This window comes from Hyperolius riggenbachi, chromosome 10, assembly GCF_040937935.1.
Source record: "Hyperolius riggenbachi isolate aHypRig1 chromosome 10, aHypRig1.pri, whole genome shotgun sequence".
NCBI lineage: Eukaryota > Metazoa > Chordata > Amphibia > Anura > Hyperoliidae > Hyperolius > Hyperolius riggenbachi.
This window is the reverse complement of record NC_090655.1, coordinates 110414062-110429877: the sequence shown is the minus strand read 5'-3', so window position 1 is coordinate 110429877 and position 15816 is coordinate 110414062. Positions and strand designations below refer to the sequence as shown.

Sequence of the window (15816 nt, the reverse complement as noted above, 5' to 3'; positions counted from 1 at the left end):
TAAAGCCTCAAATGACTGTCACAATGTCCATAAAAATGTATCCATCTGTAACTGCAGTTAGAGATGAGCGTAATGACCTAATTACGATTTCGCGAAATTTCACGTAATTAGTGTAATTACGATTATGGCCGTAAGTACATAATCGTAATGAAGAAGGATTTCGCGAAATTTCGCGTAAGCGTAATTTTCGCATTACAGTCGTATCATGCCGTAATTTCGCATTAAACGCTACCGTAATTTCGCGTTAAACCGTAACGCTCAGTATAATATAAAAAAGCCGCCGACTTTAAGGGTTAATAGCAAAGCCCCCTTAAATGCTAAGAGCCTCAAATTTGGAGAATATATTAAGGAGATCAGGAGGAATAAGAGGAAAAAAATTTTTTTCAAAAAGACCTTATAGTTTTTGAGAAAATCGATGTTAAAGTTTCAAAGGAAAAATGTAAACATTTAAAAACCCGCCGACTTTAACGGTTAATAGCAAAGCCTGCTTAAAGTTTAGGAACACCAAATTCCCAGGGTATATTAAGGGGATCAGTGGGAATAAGAGGAAAACATTTTTTTTCAAAAAGACCTTATAGTTTTTGAGAAAATCGATTTTTAAGTTTCAAGGGCGAAAATGTCTTTTAAATGCGGAAAATGTCAGGTTTTTTTCCACAGGTAACAATAGTGTATTATTTTCATAGATTCCCCCAAGTGGGAAGAGTTTTACTTACTTCGTTCTGAGTGTGGGAAATATATAAAAAAAATGACGTGGGGTCCCCCCTCCCAGACCTCTTTAACCCCTTGTCCCCCATGCAGGCTGGGATAGCCAGAATGCGGAGCACCGGCCGCGTGGGGCTCCGCACCCTGACTATACCAGCCCGCATGGTCCATGGATTGGGGGGTCTCGGAAGGATAGGGGCAGCCAAGCTTTCCCCTCCCCCTCCGAGCCCTTGTCCAATCCAAGGACAAGGGGCTCTTCAAGAGTTAAAGTAAATAAACACACAGACACTTAGAAAAAGTATTTTAATTGAACAAAAAACATAACCACGAAAAAAGTCCTTTAATATTCTTAATTAACCATTAATACTTACCTGTCCCTTTAAATAAATGATCCCTCGCAATATCCTCGGAAATGTTCTATCAGTTACAATGTAACAAAGTTATTACAATGTAACAACTTTGTTACATTGTAACTACGCCGCACCCGACGTCACTCGCCGCCGCCGCGTCTGTGCTGCAGGACCCGACAGAGCTCTGAGCTATAGCTCAGAGCTCTCTAAGCATCTTTGTATTTGGGCTCCAAGGAGCCCCATTGGTCCTTAGCAGACCAATGGGGTTCCTTCAAATCTGAAGGAACCCCATTGGTCTGCTAAGGACCAATGGGGCTCCTTGGACCCAAATACAAAGATGCTTAGAGAGCTCTGAGCTATAGCTCAGAGCTCTGTCGGGTCCTGCAGCACAGACGCGGCGGTGAGTGACGTCGGGTGCGGCGTAGTTACAATGTAACAAAGTTGTTACATTGTAATAACTTTGTTACATTGTAACTGATAGAACATTTCCGAGGATATTGCGAGGGATCATTTATTTAAAGGGACAGGTAAGTATTAATGGTTAATTAAGAATATTAAAGGACTTTTTTCGTGGTTATGTTTTTTGTTCAATTAAAATACTTTTTCTAAGTGTCTGTGTGTTTATTTACTTTAACTCTTGAAGAGCCCCTTGTCCTTGGATTGGACAAGGGCTCGGAGGGGGAGGGGAAAGCTTGGCTGCCCCTCCCCTTCCGAGACCCCCCAATCCATGGACCATGCGGGCTGGTATAGTCAGGGTGTGGAGCCCCACGCGGCCGGTGCTCCGCATTCTGGCTATCCCAGCCTGCATGGGGGACAAGGGGTTAAAGAGGTCTGGGAGGGGGGACCCCACGTCGTTTTTTTTTTATATTTCCCACACTCAGAACGAAGTAAGTAAAACTCTTCCCACTTGGGGGAATCTATGAAAATAATACACTATTGTTACCTGTGCAAAAAAAACTGACATTTTCCGCATTTAAAAGACATTTTCGCCCTTGAAACTTAAAAATCGATTTTCTCAAAAACTATAAGGTCTTTTTGAAAAAAAAAATTTCCTCTTATTCCCACTGATCCCCTTAATATACCCTGGGAATTTGGTGTTCCTAAACTTTAAGCAGGCTTTGCTATTAACCGTTAAAGTCGGCGGGTTTTTAAATGTTTACATTTTTCCTTTGAAACTTTAACATCGATTTTCTCAAAAACTATAAAGTCTTTTTGAAAAAAAATTTTTTCCTCTTATTCCTCCTGATCTCCTTAATATATTCTCCAAATTTGAGGCTCTTAGCATTTAAGGGGGCTTTGCTATTAACTCTTAAAGTCGGCGGCTTTTTTATATTATACGGAGCGTTACGGTTTAACGCGAAATTACGGTAGCGTTTAATGCGAAATTACGGCATGAACGAAACGCAAAATTACGCGTTGAAAATTACGCTTACGGTATTTTCAATTACGATTTTAATGGCAATTACGCTACCGTAATTTCGCATCGTAATCGCAAATTTCGCATGCGTAATTTTAGTAATGCGAAATTACTAAAATTTCGGCTCAACTCTAACTGCAGTGTTCAAAAACATCCGTATTCATAATTGCGCAATAGTCCACATAGAAGCAGAATTTATTGTACTTTCGACCATGATTCAAAAATAAATGTCGAGCAACCGCCGACTTCAAATTGCCCGATTGAAACCCATGTACATGGTCATAGATTCTCTGTTTAAATTGTCTTGTCGTCATACCGACGTAAAAAGCGCCGCATTTACACGAAAATAAATATATTACTGCCTTAGTATTGCAGTTACCAAAATGTCTGCATTCTATAGTTCTGTTTCTACTCATAATTTTGATTGACGGTTTTGGACCCACATATCTGCATTGGTTGCAATCACCACATCTATGTGTTCCTTTATAACTACAACACTGTTTTCGATTCTGTTGAAAATGACTACTCACTAATTGGTCCTTAATGGACCTACCTTTCCTATAGACCACATTGGGAACGCTCGGAACCAAACTCCCCAGACTGGCATCAACTGTTAAATACTGCCAATGTTTTCTCAAAATTGCTTGAATGCTCCTGCTCTGTTTAGAATATCTCATTGACAATCTCAAGTCATTATTAATCACTTTCTCTTTCTTTTCAAAGATCAAACTATGCCTATCCGCTTTTTTAGCCCTTTTATATGCTTCACTCAACCATTTCTCTTTATAGCCTCTATCCCTGAATTTCCTCCTCAGAATTTGTGCCTCCTGTTCAAAACCTTGTTCTGTGCTACAATTCCGTTTAGCCCAGGGGCGTAGCAATAGGGGGTGCAGCAGTAGCCACCGCATCGGGGCCCTTGGGCAGAGGGGCCCCGGAGGGCCCTTCCTCAACTACAGTATTAGCTCTTTATTGGTCCTGAACTGGTAATAATCACTTCTATAGATACTTTGAATAGTAGTGATTACTAACAAACTGTTCCCCATCCCCTTCTTGCACCTCTGACACTGTAGTTGCCATTGGCAGGTTTTGGTGTGCCGTATGAATTATGTATAGAGTGCTTTGGGGGGGCCCCATTGTAAAACTTGCATCGGGGCCCACAGCTCCTCAGCTACGCCACTGGTTTAGCCCTTAAATATTGGCCTGTGGGGATCCCCTTAATGACTGGGCCATAATGTGCACTTTTAGCATGTAATAGGCTGTTACTTGCCGTTGGTTTCCTATATAATTGGGTATGCAGCACATTTTCATTATCTCTGAAAATCGTTAAAACTAAGAAGGTCACTTTTTGGTGATGCCAATCCAGTGTGAATTTTAAATTCAGATCGTTCTCATTCAAGACCCGCACAAATTTCAACAATTGGTCCACTGATCCCTCCCAAATAATGAAAAGATCGTCAATAAAACGATTCCACGTGAGTATTGATGGTAACCAATGGCCAACCTCTGACCCCTCAGAAAATAACTTCCTCTCCCACCACCCCAGGTACAGGTTGGCATAAGTGGGGGAACAAGATGTCAATTAACAAACAAAACGACACGCACACCAAGCCAATTTAAATGCTTAGAAAAAGTGTATTGATAATCAATGTATTAAGAATATCATAAGCCGTAAGGACACAGTCCAAAACAAATCTATAGTTTATATCATCCAGCAAATATGGGTCCCAAGGAGGATCAAGTCCCCTATAGTAAATCCAGGGACAGAGTCCCAATCTGTTAATGCGCATAAAACAGTTCAACAAGCAGTGTGAGATGAGGTGCTGTCACCCTCAACTTGTTTACACAGACATTGGCATTTCGGAATTAGATTCCTTCCTCAATGGGTGCAGAGCGGGATAACGACTACAGCAGAGCGGGTGAGAGGCAGCGATGTGTTTTGGACTGTGTCCTTACGGGTTACATGATTGCTGCTTACACATCTCTCTAGCTAATAGTGGGTTACTTCATGTATTCTATGTATCTTATGTACTGTATGTAAACATTTTTGTATGCACTTTCTTATTGGTACTGAGATTTCAGACCAGCTTATGATATTCTTAATACATTGATTATCAATACACTTTTTCTAAGCATTTAAATTGGCTTGGTGTGCGTGTCGTTTTGTTTGTTAATTGGTGTCTATTATTGACACAGCACCCCGTTGTTATTTGAGATATTTGTGCTTATTTCCATCATAGGTGTGCAATACCTAATCTATTGTGTATGGGGAACAAGATGTCCCTATAGCCGATCCCTGTACCTGGAGGTAGTAGGTACGATCAAAAACAAAAGAATCATGTTTCAAAATAAATTCTAAACCCTAAGAACTCATTATGTGCATCACAGTCACCAGGTCTTTCCCTCAAAAAAGTGGCCACGGCCTCCAGGCCTAAATTATGGGGAATGCAGCTGAACAAGGCCTCCACATCTAATGTTACAAGAATTGCATTATCAGGAATAGTCATACCTTCAATAATTTTTAATAAGTGCATTGTGTCTTTCACATAAGAGGGCAAAGTGACAACATGTTGTTGAAGATGTCTATCTATATAAGTTAGACACCCTTTACTAGATACAATGGGATGTCCCGGTGGTTTTTGTTTGTTCTTATGGGTCCATCTAAAAATGGCGCAGGGAGAAAAATGGCGCACCGTTCTGCCGATAAATGTATCCTAAAACGCTATTTCCCGAAAATACATTAAAACGGTAAATAGCGTTTTATGCTACATTTATTTCAGCACGGTACACCATTAAAGCAAGCAGGAGGCTGCGGGTCGCTAATATAGGCAGCGGGTGTTGGGGGAGAGAGGCAGCGGGGGTTGGGGGAGAGAGGCAGCGGACACTGGAGGGCATAGGCAGCGGACGAAGATGTGTGCAATATGCATACATTACCTTGTCATGGGCCGGCGCTCGCTCCTTCCCTCCGCTCCTGCACTTCCTAGTTTGTTTGCTGTAGTCCTGCAGCCGGCCAATCACCATGCGGAGAATGAAACCACATGGTGATTGGCCGGCTGCAGGACTACAGCAAACGAATAAAGGAAGTGAAGGAGCGGAGGGAAGGAGCGATCGGCGGCCCGGGACAAGGTAATGTATGCATATTGCACACATCTTCGTCCGCTGCCTATGCCCTCCAGTGTCTGCTGCCTCTCTCCCCCCACCGACCCCCTCTGTCCTCAGAAATTTTTAAGCTTTATAACGCTATTTAGCGTTATAAGTGTAAGGTACACAGCCTGCGCCATTTTTTAACACTTATAACGCTAAATAGCGTTATAAAATTTAAGGCTATGGGGCGCCGTTTTTATCACCCTGGCGCTGTGCGCCATTTTTAACTGTCCCGGTTCTTATGCACCTTGGGCAATGAATAAAAGGTTGGAGTAACAGGACATTCAACCCTCAGGAATTCCCTTGTATCAGCATCTATAACCCCCTTCTCATAGGCCTCATCAATAATTTTAAACAACAAAATCTGATCATTCACATGAAATAAAGGTGAAACTGGAATATACCACTCTCTATTACGTAAGATCTTTAAACACATATCTTTATATTGATCTGTATCCATGACGACCACATTACCACCTTTATCAGATGGTTTGATCGTAATGTGGTCGTCCTTTTTTAAGGATTGTAAAGCTTGCCATTCACTTGGAGTTAGATTGCTGCGTTTACTCTAATGCTGGGAATACACGGTTCGTTTTTGCCTTCGTTTAAACCTTCGATTCGTTCGGTAAACGAATCGAGTGTTGAAAACGTATGTGAAAATAGTCATAATCTCATTATAGTTTCGATTAATAGACCCCAAAAACGAACGACTAGTGATCGAACATGTTTGATATTATCTCTCTTTATCCATCTAATCGAGCCATTGGTAGGCTTGATGGCTGTTCAGATCGATTATATATTCGTTTATGCTAGTCCGTCCCTGTAAAAAGGGATTTTCGTTTCGTTTCTTTGCAGCCTTCGATCATTGGAAAAACGAAACCATCAGAATCGAAAAAAAAAACGAAACCGTGGGTGGTGATATTAACCGTATGACCGATTTATTTCGGGATCGAAAAGGACAAAAGGCACAATAGAAACGAAGGTTTAAACGAAGGCAAAAACGAACCGTGTATTCCCAGCATTAAACAAAGTATCGATTTCGGCAGACACTATATTGACAAAGGTGGCTAAATTAGCATTTAATGTTAATGATGGAAAGGCTCTGGACCTGTTCTTAAAAGGACCAATAGTAGAACGCTTATAATAATATCGAGATCTACATCAGTATCAACTCCATTATCCACAGCTTGCATCGTATCAATATCTGTCACTGATCCTTCCTCAAAGAGGTCCATGAGCATGCCCATACAGTGAAAATCTCTGCTAAAAAAATCTCTCCAATCATATGGTTCACCTACAGGAATGGGGTTCTTTTTGGCGTGAGACCGTTCCATACTTTATTTTCCTCTGTTACACTCATGGCCAATATCAAGCACAGCTAGCGGTTTTATATGAACATTATATATACTGAGGCCCAATCGGACTATGCAATTGTTTATGCGCATTGCTGAAATTTACGCAATTTATTTTACCTCATGGACTATTGCGCAATTATGAATATGGATGTTTTTTGAACACTGCAGTTACAGATGGATACATTTTTATGGACATTGTGACAGTCATTTGAGGCTTTATATTAAGTGCATAGGCGATTTTTATCGCCCTGGGTCATATATACAGTGCACACTGTGGGACTTTCACAGGTAGTGCCCTATTAGAGGGCGTTTTAAATATAGGGTTTTGTAGGATTTGGTATTTTATGTATAAGCAATAAAAGTTAATTTTTATATTGCAATGATCCGTGCTGTGGCAGTGATTTTGATAATTTATGCAACTTGAACTTTATCCCATTAGCGTATTTAGTGGTGATTGATTTATGGGTGTTTCAGGTTTAGATCAATAGGCTGTATATTATCATCCATTATTACAATCCCTATCACCCCCACACAATAAACATTTTAGAATGGCCTGTACAAATGTTGTATGTCCTTTTCCTTTCACAAAAAAAAATCCATGTAAAAGAGGCCTTACTGTGCCTACGCTTGTGGGTAGTGTACGGTAGTGTGGGTAGATACGGCAGATTCCACCCTACAATGATCTGCTCAGGTAAAATGTTCCTACATACTGAATAGTGCACGGAGTTCAGATGTATAACAAGCTCTGAATGTAGGAAGCTGGACATTATCACATGGTCACTATTATTAATGAAAAGGGGTTTGACAACAGAAGGCTAGCGGCACAATGAAAAATGGGTGTAGAAAATATTTACATAGTGAGGAGTGTGCGGATGAGGGCTCCTGGATTAAAGTTCTGAAGGAGGAAGACAGGACATTTTCCTGTCATTCTTTTCACAAAGTGCACCACCATTAAACAGGAGATTGATTTTCCATTTATTTCTGCACTTTGCCGGACTTGTATTCCTGCAGTCCTGTGACTGGGGACTTACAACTATGCAGAATGTTAGTCAGCTTGTTGATGATGTCCGTAATGTCTGGGATTGCCGCGTTTCCTCATCCTTGGACATATAAAATGGAAAACAGCAGAGATCCAAAATACTAAACGTGATGTCATTAATTCAGAGAGATTATAAATGTTTTGCCATCTGACAAGGATTTTATGGGCTTCTAATACCTTGTTCACGTGACTGTGACCAGCCGGGAGTTTAGACTGAAACTCTACTGTCACTGGAAATGGCTATAAACCAGTATCGCTGCTCTACAAGACTTCATCATTAAAGCAGATTCACAGTCACCATTTCCTCTCTGCCCCTAGATTTGCCAGACTTTTATAACAACTAAGAAGAAATAAGGTTGTTTTTTTTTTAAATAATAAAACCGAGCTTATGAGTGACTCATACAATCTTCACTTCCACCTTCTGAATTGTTAAGGTGGCCACTAACGGTCCAATTTCTAGCAAAAACCCGTTCTAGTGATCAGAAATTCTGATCGGACTGGTTGTAAATAATCTCCATTGATGGGCACAATCAGTTATAAAAAAAACAATCGTCTGATTAGATTTTCGTCAAACCAAAATTTGAATTTACTTAATGGTTGTGATAGATAGGAAGCAAAGATTGGTTCTTTGATGGTGTAGTGAACGATTTCAATTCTGATCAGAATTATCTGATCGCTCAAATGATATTTCGCTAGAAATTGTATTGTTAGTGGCCACCTTTAGGCCTGGAACCCACTGCAAAACGCAATGGCTAATCGCAATCGCTAGCGTTTTGTATGAGCAGTTTGTAAGTGATTTCATGAGCATTTTAGAGAGCGTTTTTAAAAAGTGTATCAATTTGCCAGCGGTTGTGTAGCGATTAGCGTTTTTAAAGTCTGATTGGTCCTTTCAATTAATTTTAATTTTGTTACAGTGTGCAGTAACTTTAAAACACTAGCAAAATCGCTCCGCCAGCGATTATATACTTTACATTGAAGCGCTAACGCTACCAAAATGCTGCATGTCCTGCGTTTGCGATTTCAGGAAGCAAAATCGCTCCAGTGGAAGTTGCCCCATCCATTAACATTAGCTGAGCGTTTTGGCAAAACGCTAGCGGTTTGAATCGCTCCAGAAATGCTCACAAAACCGCTCTTGTGGGTTCCAGCCCTTAGAGTGCCTCCAAGCATGCAGGCAATGCTGTGATTTCTCATTAGAAAACCTAGCATGCTTTACATGCCTACTTGGCTTTACCCTGTATTCATTATTTATAAAAGAGCATTTTATTACAAAAATAAAAACCTAATAAGGGGAATATGAAGATACTATTGATAGCCTCCTTTTACATATGGCATTGCCCAATCACTGTACTGAGCCTCTGTATTCAATACTTGGAAAGCACTTCCCAATCTATATATCTGGTGCTCTGCCACATCCTATCATGGAGTCTCCATTTTGCTGCTGCCACAAAGGAACTCTGACAGATATGTCAGAAGCTTAGAAGTTATGAAACGCATCACCATCAGTACAAAATGGAAAGTTTTTTTGTTCCTGCCTGTACTATCCCTATAGTAGGCATTTTTAAACCAGAAAAGATGAAGGAATCCTTTTATGACCATTTAAACTGTGGTATGCTATTACATTTAATAGTACTATAGAGAGGGCTGTGGTGATATAGTACATGCAGCTCCTCAGCTCTGTGAAGTTCAGTCATGGCTGAAATGATGCTTACAGAGATTTCTTATCAACTTATGAAGCAGCGATCTGCTGATGCGTCAGGTAGCTGTGGTGGGCAGTGTTATCTCTCTCTCTCTCTGCTGATGATGTGACTTTCTCTGACCTACAAAAGGTTGTGTTGTTTGCCTAGAAGCACATGGCTCAGTACTTTTCCATCTGTAGGAAACATGTGAGCACATCGTGCTGCCGGACAGCTTATTCCACTCACAGCGGGAGTATGATTACTAGGTACTCTGTCAATTTGGAGTGAATTAAAGTGTTCACTTTATGCCAAGACAACCCTTGTTGGATAAGGCAGTTTATGAATGCTAATGTCCCCCAGTTTGCTTTTAGGTTTAGTGATAGACATCAGAGCTGCAGCTTATCTTTACAGGAAATGTGAAGTGGAAGGAACATGGTAGGAGCCATAACTCACTTCCTCTTTAAAGGACCACTATAGTGAAAAAAATAAGCAGTTAAAAGCTGACAGGTTTTGGACGAGTCCATCGCCTCATGGGGGATTCTTGGGTTTTTCTTTGTTTTTAAAAGCATTTCCTGAACAGCAGTTTCTCAGTTTAACTATACAAATAGTAAGAAACCAACCAGCCTCCCTACTCGCTTGCACACTCATTTGGCAATTAGACTTAGTAAGTGCTATTCAGGTAATGCTTTTGAAAAGAATAAAAGAAATATTGAGAACCCTCATGAGGAATGGACTAGTCCAAAGCCTGTCAAATTTTACTGCTTACTTTTTTTCACTTTAGTGGTCCTTTAATATGCTAGTTGTTTTGCTGTTGAGCCCTAGCCTCTAATGCTTTTGGGTCACTGAGCCAAGATAAGTATGCAGATCACTTATTCTGATTAGCTACTCGTTGCAGGTGTGACTCCGCTACTACAGAATGTAAAAGATCAGCCAGGACATTCTTCTTCTCCCGTCGCTGTATACCTGTACGAAGTGTCTCTGTGTTCCATTGATGTGACCATTGTGTGCAATAAATGTATTAATGGGGGGTTCTCTGTGTGTGTCCGAGCTATGTTTCGATAGGGGCTTGTGTAAATTGGAAGTACATTGTAATTGTTTCCCACTGAAAATCAGCATGCTGCTATAGTTGTGTTCTATAAGTCACTCAGGTATGCATCCCCAGACATAGGCATCAATTCATCAAAGGCTGTACGATACCAAAAAAACAAGTCGGGAAAATACCGCATTCGGTATTTTAGACTTTTGTGTGCTAATTATCAATATTTTCACAGGTGCAGTAGAAGTTTGATAATTTACCGAAGCCCACGACATCCCTTTTAGATGTTTGTTATACTGCCCCTGCTTGCTATAAATCTGTCTATTAGTCTCCATTAGTCTTTCTTCACATTTTATTTAATTTCCAGAGCTTAGATGAACTTCGAAGAGACAGTACACATGCCATGCTTAGGTGATTTCTCCACTAGCTCCTCCACATCTTCAAACAAAAACCTAAGAGTTTGAACTGCTAAAGGGTGGCAGAGGTAGTCCTTTTTGTTCGGGATCTCTCTGCTCGCTGCCTGGGGGGTACAAAAGCTAGACCTGCCAGAGAAGCCTGCAGGTCCTATCAATGGGACTTGCAGGAGACTGCTCCTGTCACTCATAGGTAATTGTCTCTGCCTTTGTGAGTTCTGTGAGTCCTGTACTGATTCCAACAGAGGAGAACTGCCGGTAATGGAACTGTGTTTAACCGCATGATGTAACCTTGATGAACTGACATTTTTTGAGGTATTTACCGAACAAGTCAGTAATTTACCTCACTGTTCGGGAATTTTAGCTTTTCATGCAGTAACAGCCTTGATGAATTGACATTTTGCTTAGTGCTCAGTAAACTCAGCTGTTTTTAGCATTACCAAATGCGGTAACACTTGGTGATTTGACGCCATAATATTGGTCTTTGGTATTAATGGGTTTTCTTTTATCTGCTAGGAGCTCAGTAAGTTGCTTCCTCTCACAATTCTTTTTTGCTTCCCCCTCAGATTCGATAGGTGGGACATTTCCAGCATCCTCTCATCGATGTCACCACAAGCAGAAGCACTGCATGCCGATGCCACAATGTGGCAGCCTAGTCATCAGCCCCCTGCTTTTCCACCCCCATGCCAAGGGCTCCCAGATCATGATGGACACCACACAGAAAGCCGTAAAGAGACAAGCCAGTTTCTGTAACGCCATCACTTTCAGCAACAGGCCGGTGGTGATTCATGAACAAGTTCGCCTTAAAGTAAGTGTGAGCTTAGCTGGTTTAAGTCTTCCTGTCATGGAGCTCGGTGTAAGACTTCCTGTCATAGCGCAGGATGTAAGACTTCCTGTCATAGAGCAGGATGTAAGACTTCCTGCCATAGAGCAGGGTGTAAGACTTCTTGTCATAGAGCAGGGTGTAAGACTTCCTGTCATAGAGCAGGGTGTAAGACTTCTTGTCATAGAGCAGGGTGTAAGACTTCCTGTCATAGAGCAGGGTGTAAGACTTCCTGTCATAGAGCAAGATGTAAGCTTTCCTGTCATATAGCAGGGCGTTGGTGCCCAGGTCCTCACGGGAAGAATGTGGCACAATACAGGTGCATACGTACCTCATTCATCAGTGTCTGCTGGAATGAGCGAATAGTACAAGAACAGCCAGAAATATAAACCATGGAGATATTTATTTAACTGACCAGAAGGTCACAATACCAAGGAATTGCCTTCTGACTTGTTTATTCATAAAGTCTCCCTTGTTTGTTAATTGGGTCAGAAGCACAATGGTAGTACTAAAATGCTAGTGTTAATGCCAGGTGTTGCCTGGAGATGGCAGGTGTTTTAGTGTGTGTTGGCTGGTGCTGCATGCTACATATCCAGGCATTGCCAAATGCTTCTGAGCAAATATTATGTAGCTCCTCACTCCTCTTATTACATACCATTTTGCCAGTGCCTAACCAACCCACCCTCCCCTGTATTGCCAGTCCTCCCATTTCTGTTTTTGTATTACTGTAATACAGTTTCTCCCCTTCACCCCCACCTTCTCACTGCTGCATAGTATTCTACTGCTCCCTAGATGAACTGTGTAGAGCTGCCCTCTTTTCTGTAGAGCAACCCCACCTATTCATAACATCCCCATTTCGCCTCTGTGGGTAAGTTAGCAAAATATTTTTATGTCCCTGAAACAAGGCAAACATAAGAGTTGCTGTTTTTAGACTACTGTATATCTATAGCCTATCACTTGGTTTTCAATAGATCTCTTTAAAAGGAGTGATTTAAAAAAAAAAAAAAAATCAGTGGCTCTAACAATCTATTAAAACTAGGGTACATCCAATAGATTGTATTATCAGTATATTGATTTTATATACAGTGGGTTGCAAAAGTATTCGGCCCCCTTGAAGTTTTCCACATTTTATTACTTTACTGCCACAAACATGCATCAATTTTATTGGAATTCCACGTGAAAGATCAATACAAAGTGGAGTACACATGAGAAGTGGAATGAAAATCATACATGATTCCAAACATTTTTTACAAATAAATAACTGCAAAGTGGGGTGTGCGTAATTATTCGGCCTCCTGAGTCAATACTTTGTAGAACCACCTATTGCTGCAATTACAGCTGCAGGTCTTTTAGGGTATGTCTCTACCAGCTTTGCACATCTAGAGACTGAAATCCTTGCCCATTCTTCTTTGCAAAACAGCTCCAGCTCAGTCAGATTAGATGACAGCGTTTGTGAACAGCAGTTTTCAGATCTTGCCACAGATTCTCGATTGGATTTAGATCTGGACTTTGACTGGGCCATTCTAACACATGAATATGTTTTGTTTTAAACCATTCCATTGTTTCTCTGGCTTTATGTTTAGGGTCATTGTCCTGCTAGAAGGTGAACCTCCACCCCAGTCAAGTCTTTTGCAGTCTCCAAGAGGTTTTCTTCCAAGTTTGCCCTGTATTTGGCTCCATCCATCTTCCCATCAACTCTGACCAGCTTCCCTGTCCCTGCTGAAGAAATGCACCCCCCGAGCATGATGCTGCCACCACCATATCTGACAGTGGGGATGGTGTGTTCAGAGTGATGTGCAGTGTTAGTTTTCCTCCACACATAGCGTTTTGCATTTTGGCCAAAAAGTTCCATTTTGGTCTTATCTGACCAGAGCACCTTCTTCCACATGGTTGCTGTGTCCCCCACATGGCTTGTGGCAAACTGCAAACGGGACTTCTTATGCTTTCTGTTAACAATGCCTTTCTTCTTGCCACTCTTCCATAAAGGCCAACTTTGTACAGTGCATGACTAATAGTTGTCCTATGGACAGAGTCTCCCACCTGAGCTGTAGATCTCTGCAGCTCGTCCAGAGTCACCATGGGCCTCTTGACTGCACTTCTGATCAGCGCTCTCCTTGTTCGGCCTGTGAGTTTAGGTGGATGTCCTTGTCTTGGTAGGTTTAGAGTTGTGCCATACTCCTTCCATTTCTGAATGATCGCTTGAACAGTGCTCCGTGGGCTGTTCAAGGCTTTGGAAATCTTTTTGTAGCCTAAGCCTGCTTTAAATTTCTCAATAGCTTGATCCCTGACCTGTCTTGTGTGTTCTTTGGACTTCACGGTGTTGTTGCTCCCAATATTCTCTTAGACAACCTCCGAGGCCCTCACAGAGCAGCTGTATTTGTACTGACATTAGATTACACACAGGTGCACTCTATTCAGTCATTAGCACTCATCAAGCAATGTCTATAGGCAACTGACTGCACTCAGATCAAAGGGGGCCGAATAATTATGCACACACCACTTGGCAGTTATTTATTTGTAAAAAATGTTTGGAATCATGTATGATTTTCGTTCCACTTCTCATGTGTACACCACTTTGTGTTGATCTTTCATGTGGAATTCCAATAAAATTGATTCATGTTTATGGCAGTAATATGACAAAATGTGAAAAAGTTCAAGGGGGCCGAATACTTTTGCAACCCACTGTATATATTGATAGAAAGCTGTTCTTTTTCAGAAAAATGTGGGTGGGCAAGTGTGTGGTCATTATATAAAGTATATACTTAAAAACACAGTAAAAACCATGAGGTGTGGTGGAACCTGTAGGCAGGGAAACACCAACTAGGGCAACAGGAAGCTAACATCCTTCGTGATCTTGAGCTGTATGGATAGCTGCACAAAGGATTTTCAGTTTGAGACATTCATTTCCAAGGACAATACTTGAAAATTTGCACTAAGCAACTTGTCAGTTTTTAGGACTTGCCTTGTTTTGAATGTTGGATTTAATTGTGATTTTAAAGGGAAATTAAAGCAAGAGTTATATTGAGGCTGCAATATTTATTTACTTCTAAACAGTACCAGTTACCTGACAGTCCAGCTGATCTCTTTGGCTGCAGCAGTGTCTGAATCACACACCTGAAATAAGCATGCAGCTAATGATTTCCGATTTTTGTCAGAAACTTCTGATCTGCATGCTTGTTCAGGGTCTATGGCTAAATGTAATAGAGGCAGAGGATCAGCAGGACAGCCAGGAAACTTGTATTGTTTAACATTTAATAAACATGTCAGCGTCCATATCCCTCTCACTTCAGGTTCCCTTTAAGAAGGCCACAGACAGCAATACAAGGGTGAGTGAGGTTCTGAAGCCAAGATTAAAATAAAAAGTTTTGCTTTGTGTAACAACTTTGCCTTCTATCGACTGTCTTCCTTTGCATCGAGCAATGTCATAGGGTCACGCCAAGTCAATTACCTTTTCCCAGCAAATATTCTGGCAGCTCACTTGTCAGTCCATCGTGGGATATGTTAATTTTCTTTTCTAAATTGGCATGAGGAAAGCAAACACATCTGGCCTCTTTTTTTTTACTGTTCATAAAATGTGCAAGTGAGGGGAAAGTGGCGTACAAAATGTATTTTGTGAGGAAAGGCACCCTCTCCATCTCCCGGTGCTCAGATACTTCACGCCTGGCTTCCTTCATTTAAATGGATATAAAGGTTACGTATCGAACAAGAATATCTGGACCCGCCAGAATGACTGCGGCTATAGTCTGTCAAGTCAAATTATATGCAAAATCTTTGTCTTGGCTGCTTATCCTACAAAAATAAACTTCATTTCTGGGGGAGATGCTGTCACTGCTCTGCTGTATAAGATATAGCTGAGTGCTTGAC

At 41.2% G+C, this 15816-nt stretch overlaps 1 protein-coding gene and 1 long non-coding RNA gene across 4 annotated transcripts in view; one reads left to right on the top strand and one right to left on the bottom strand.

The window, feature by feature from the left end:
• LOC137535508 (uncharacterized) overlaps positions 1 to 15816 on the bottom strand; it is an 89834-nt gene that overhangs the window by 5601 nt on the left and 68417 nt on the right. The window lies entirely within an intron of this gene.
• The window catches only part of NEURL1 (neuralized E3 ubiquitin protein ligase 1), a 372529-nt gene that overhangs the window by 301052 nt on the left and 55661 nt on the right, over positions 1 to 15816 (top strand). For all 3 annotated transcript variants that reach the window (XM_068257347.1, XM_068257348.1, XM_068257349.1), the window contains exon 2: positions 11696 to 11937. In XM_068257347.1, the coding sequence (XP_068113448.1) occupies positions 11696 to 11937 (242 nt within the window). The remainder of the gene's footprint in view (positions 1 to 11695; positions 11938 to 15816) is intronic.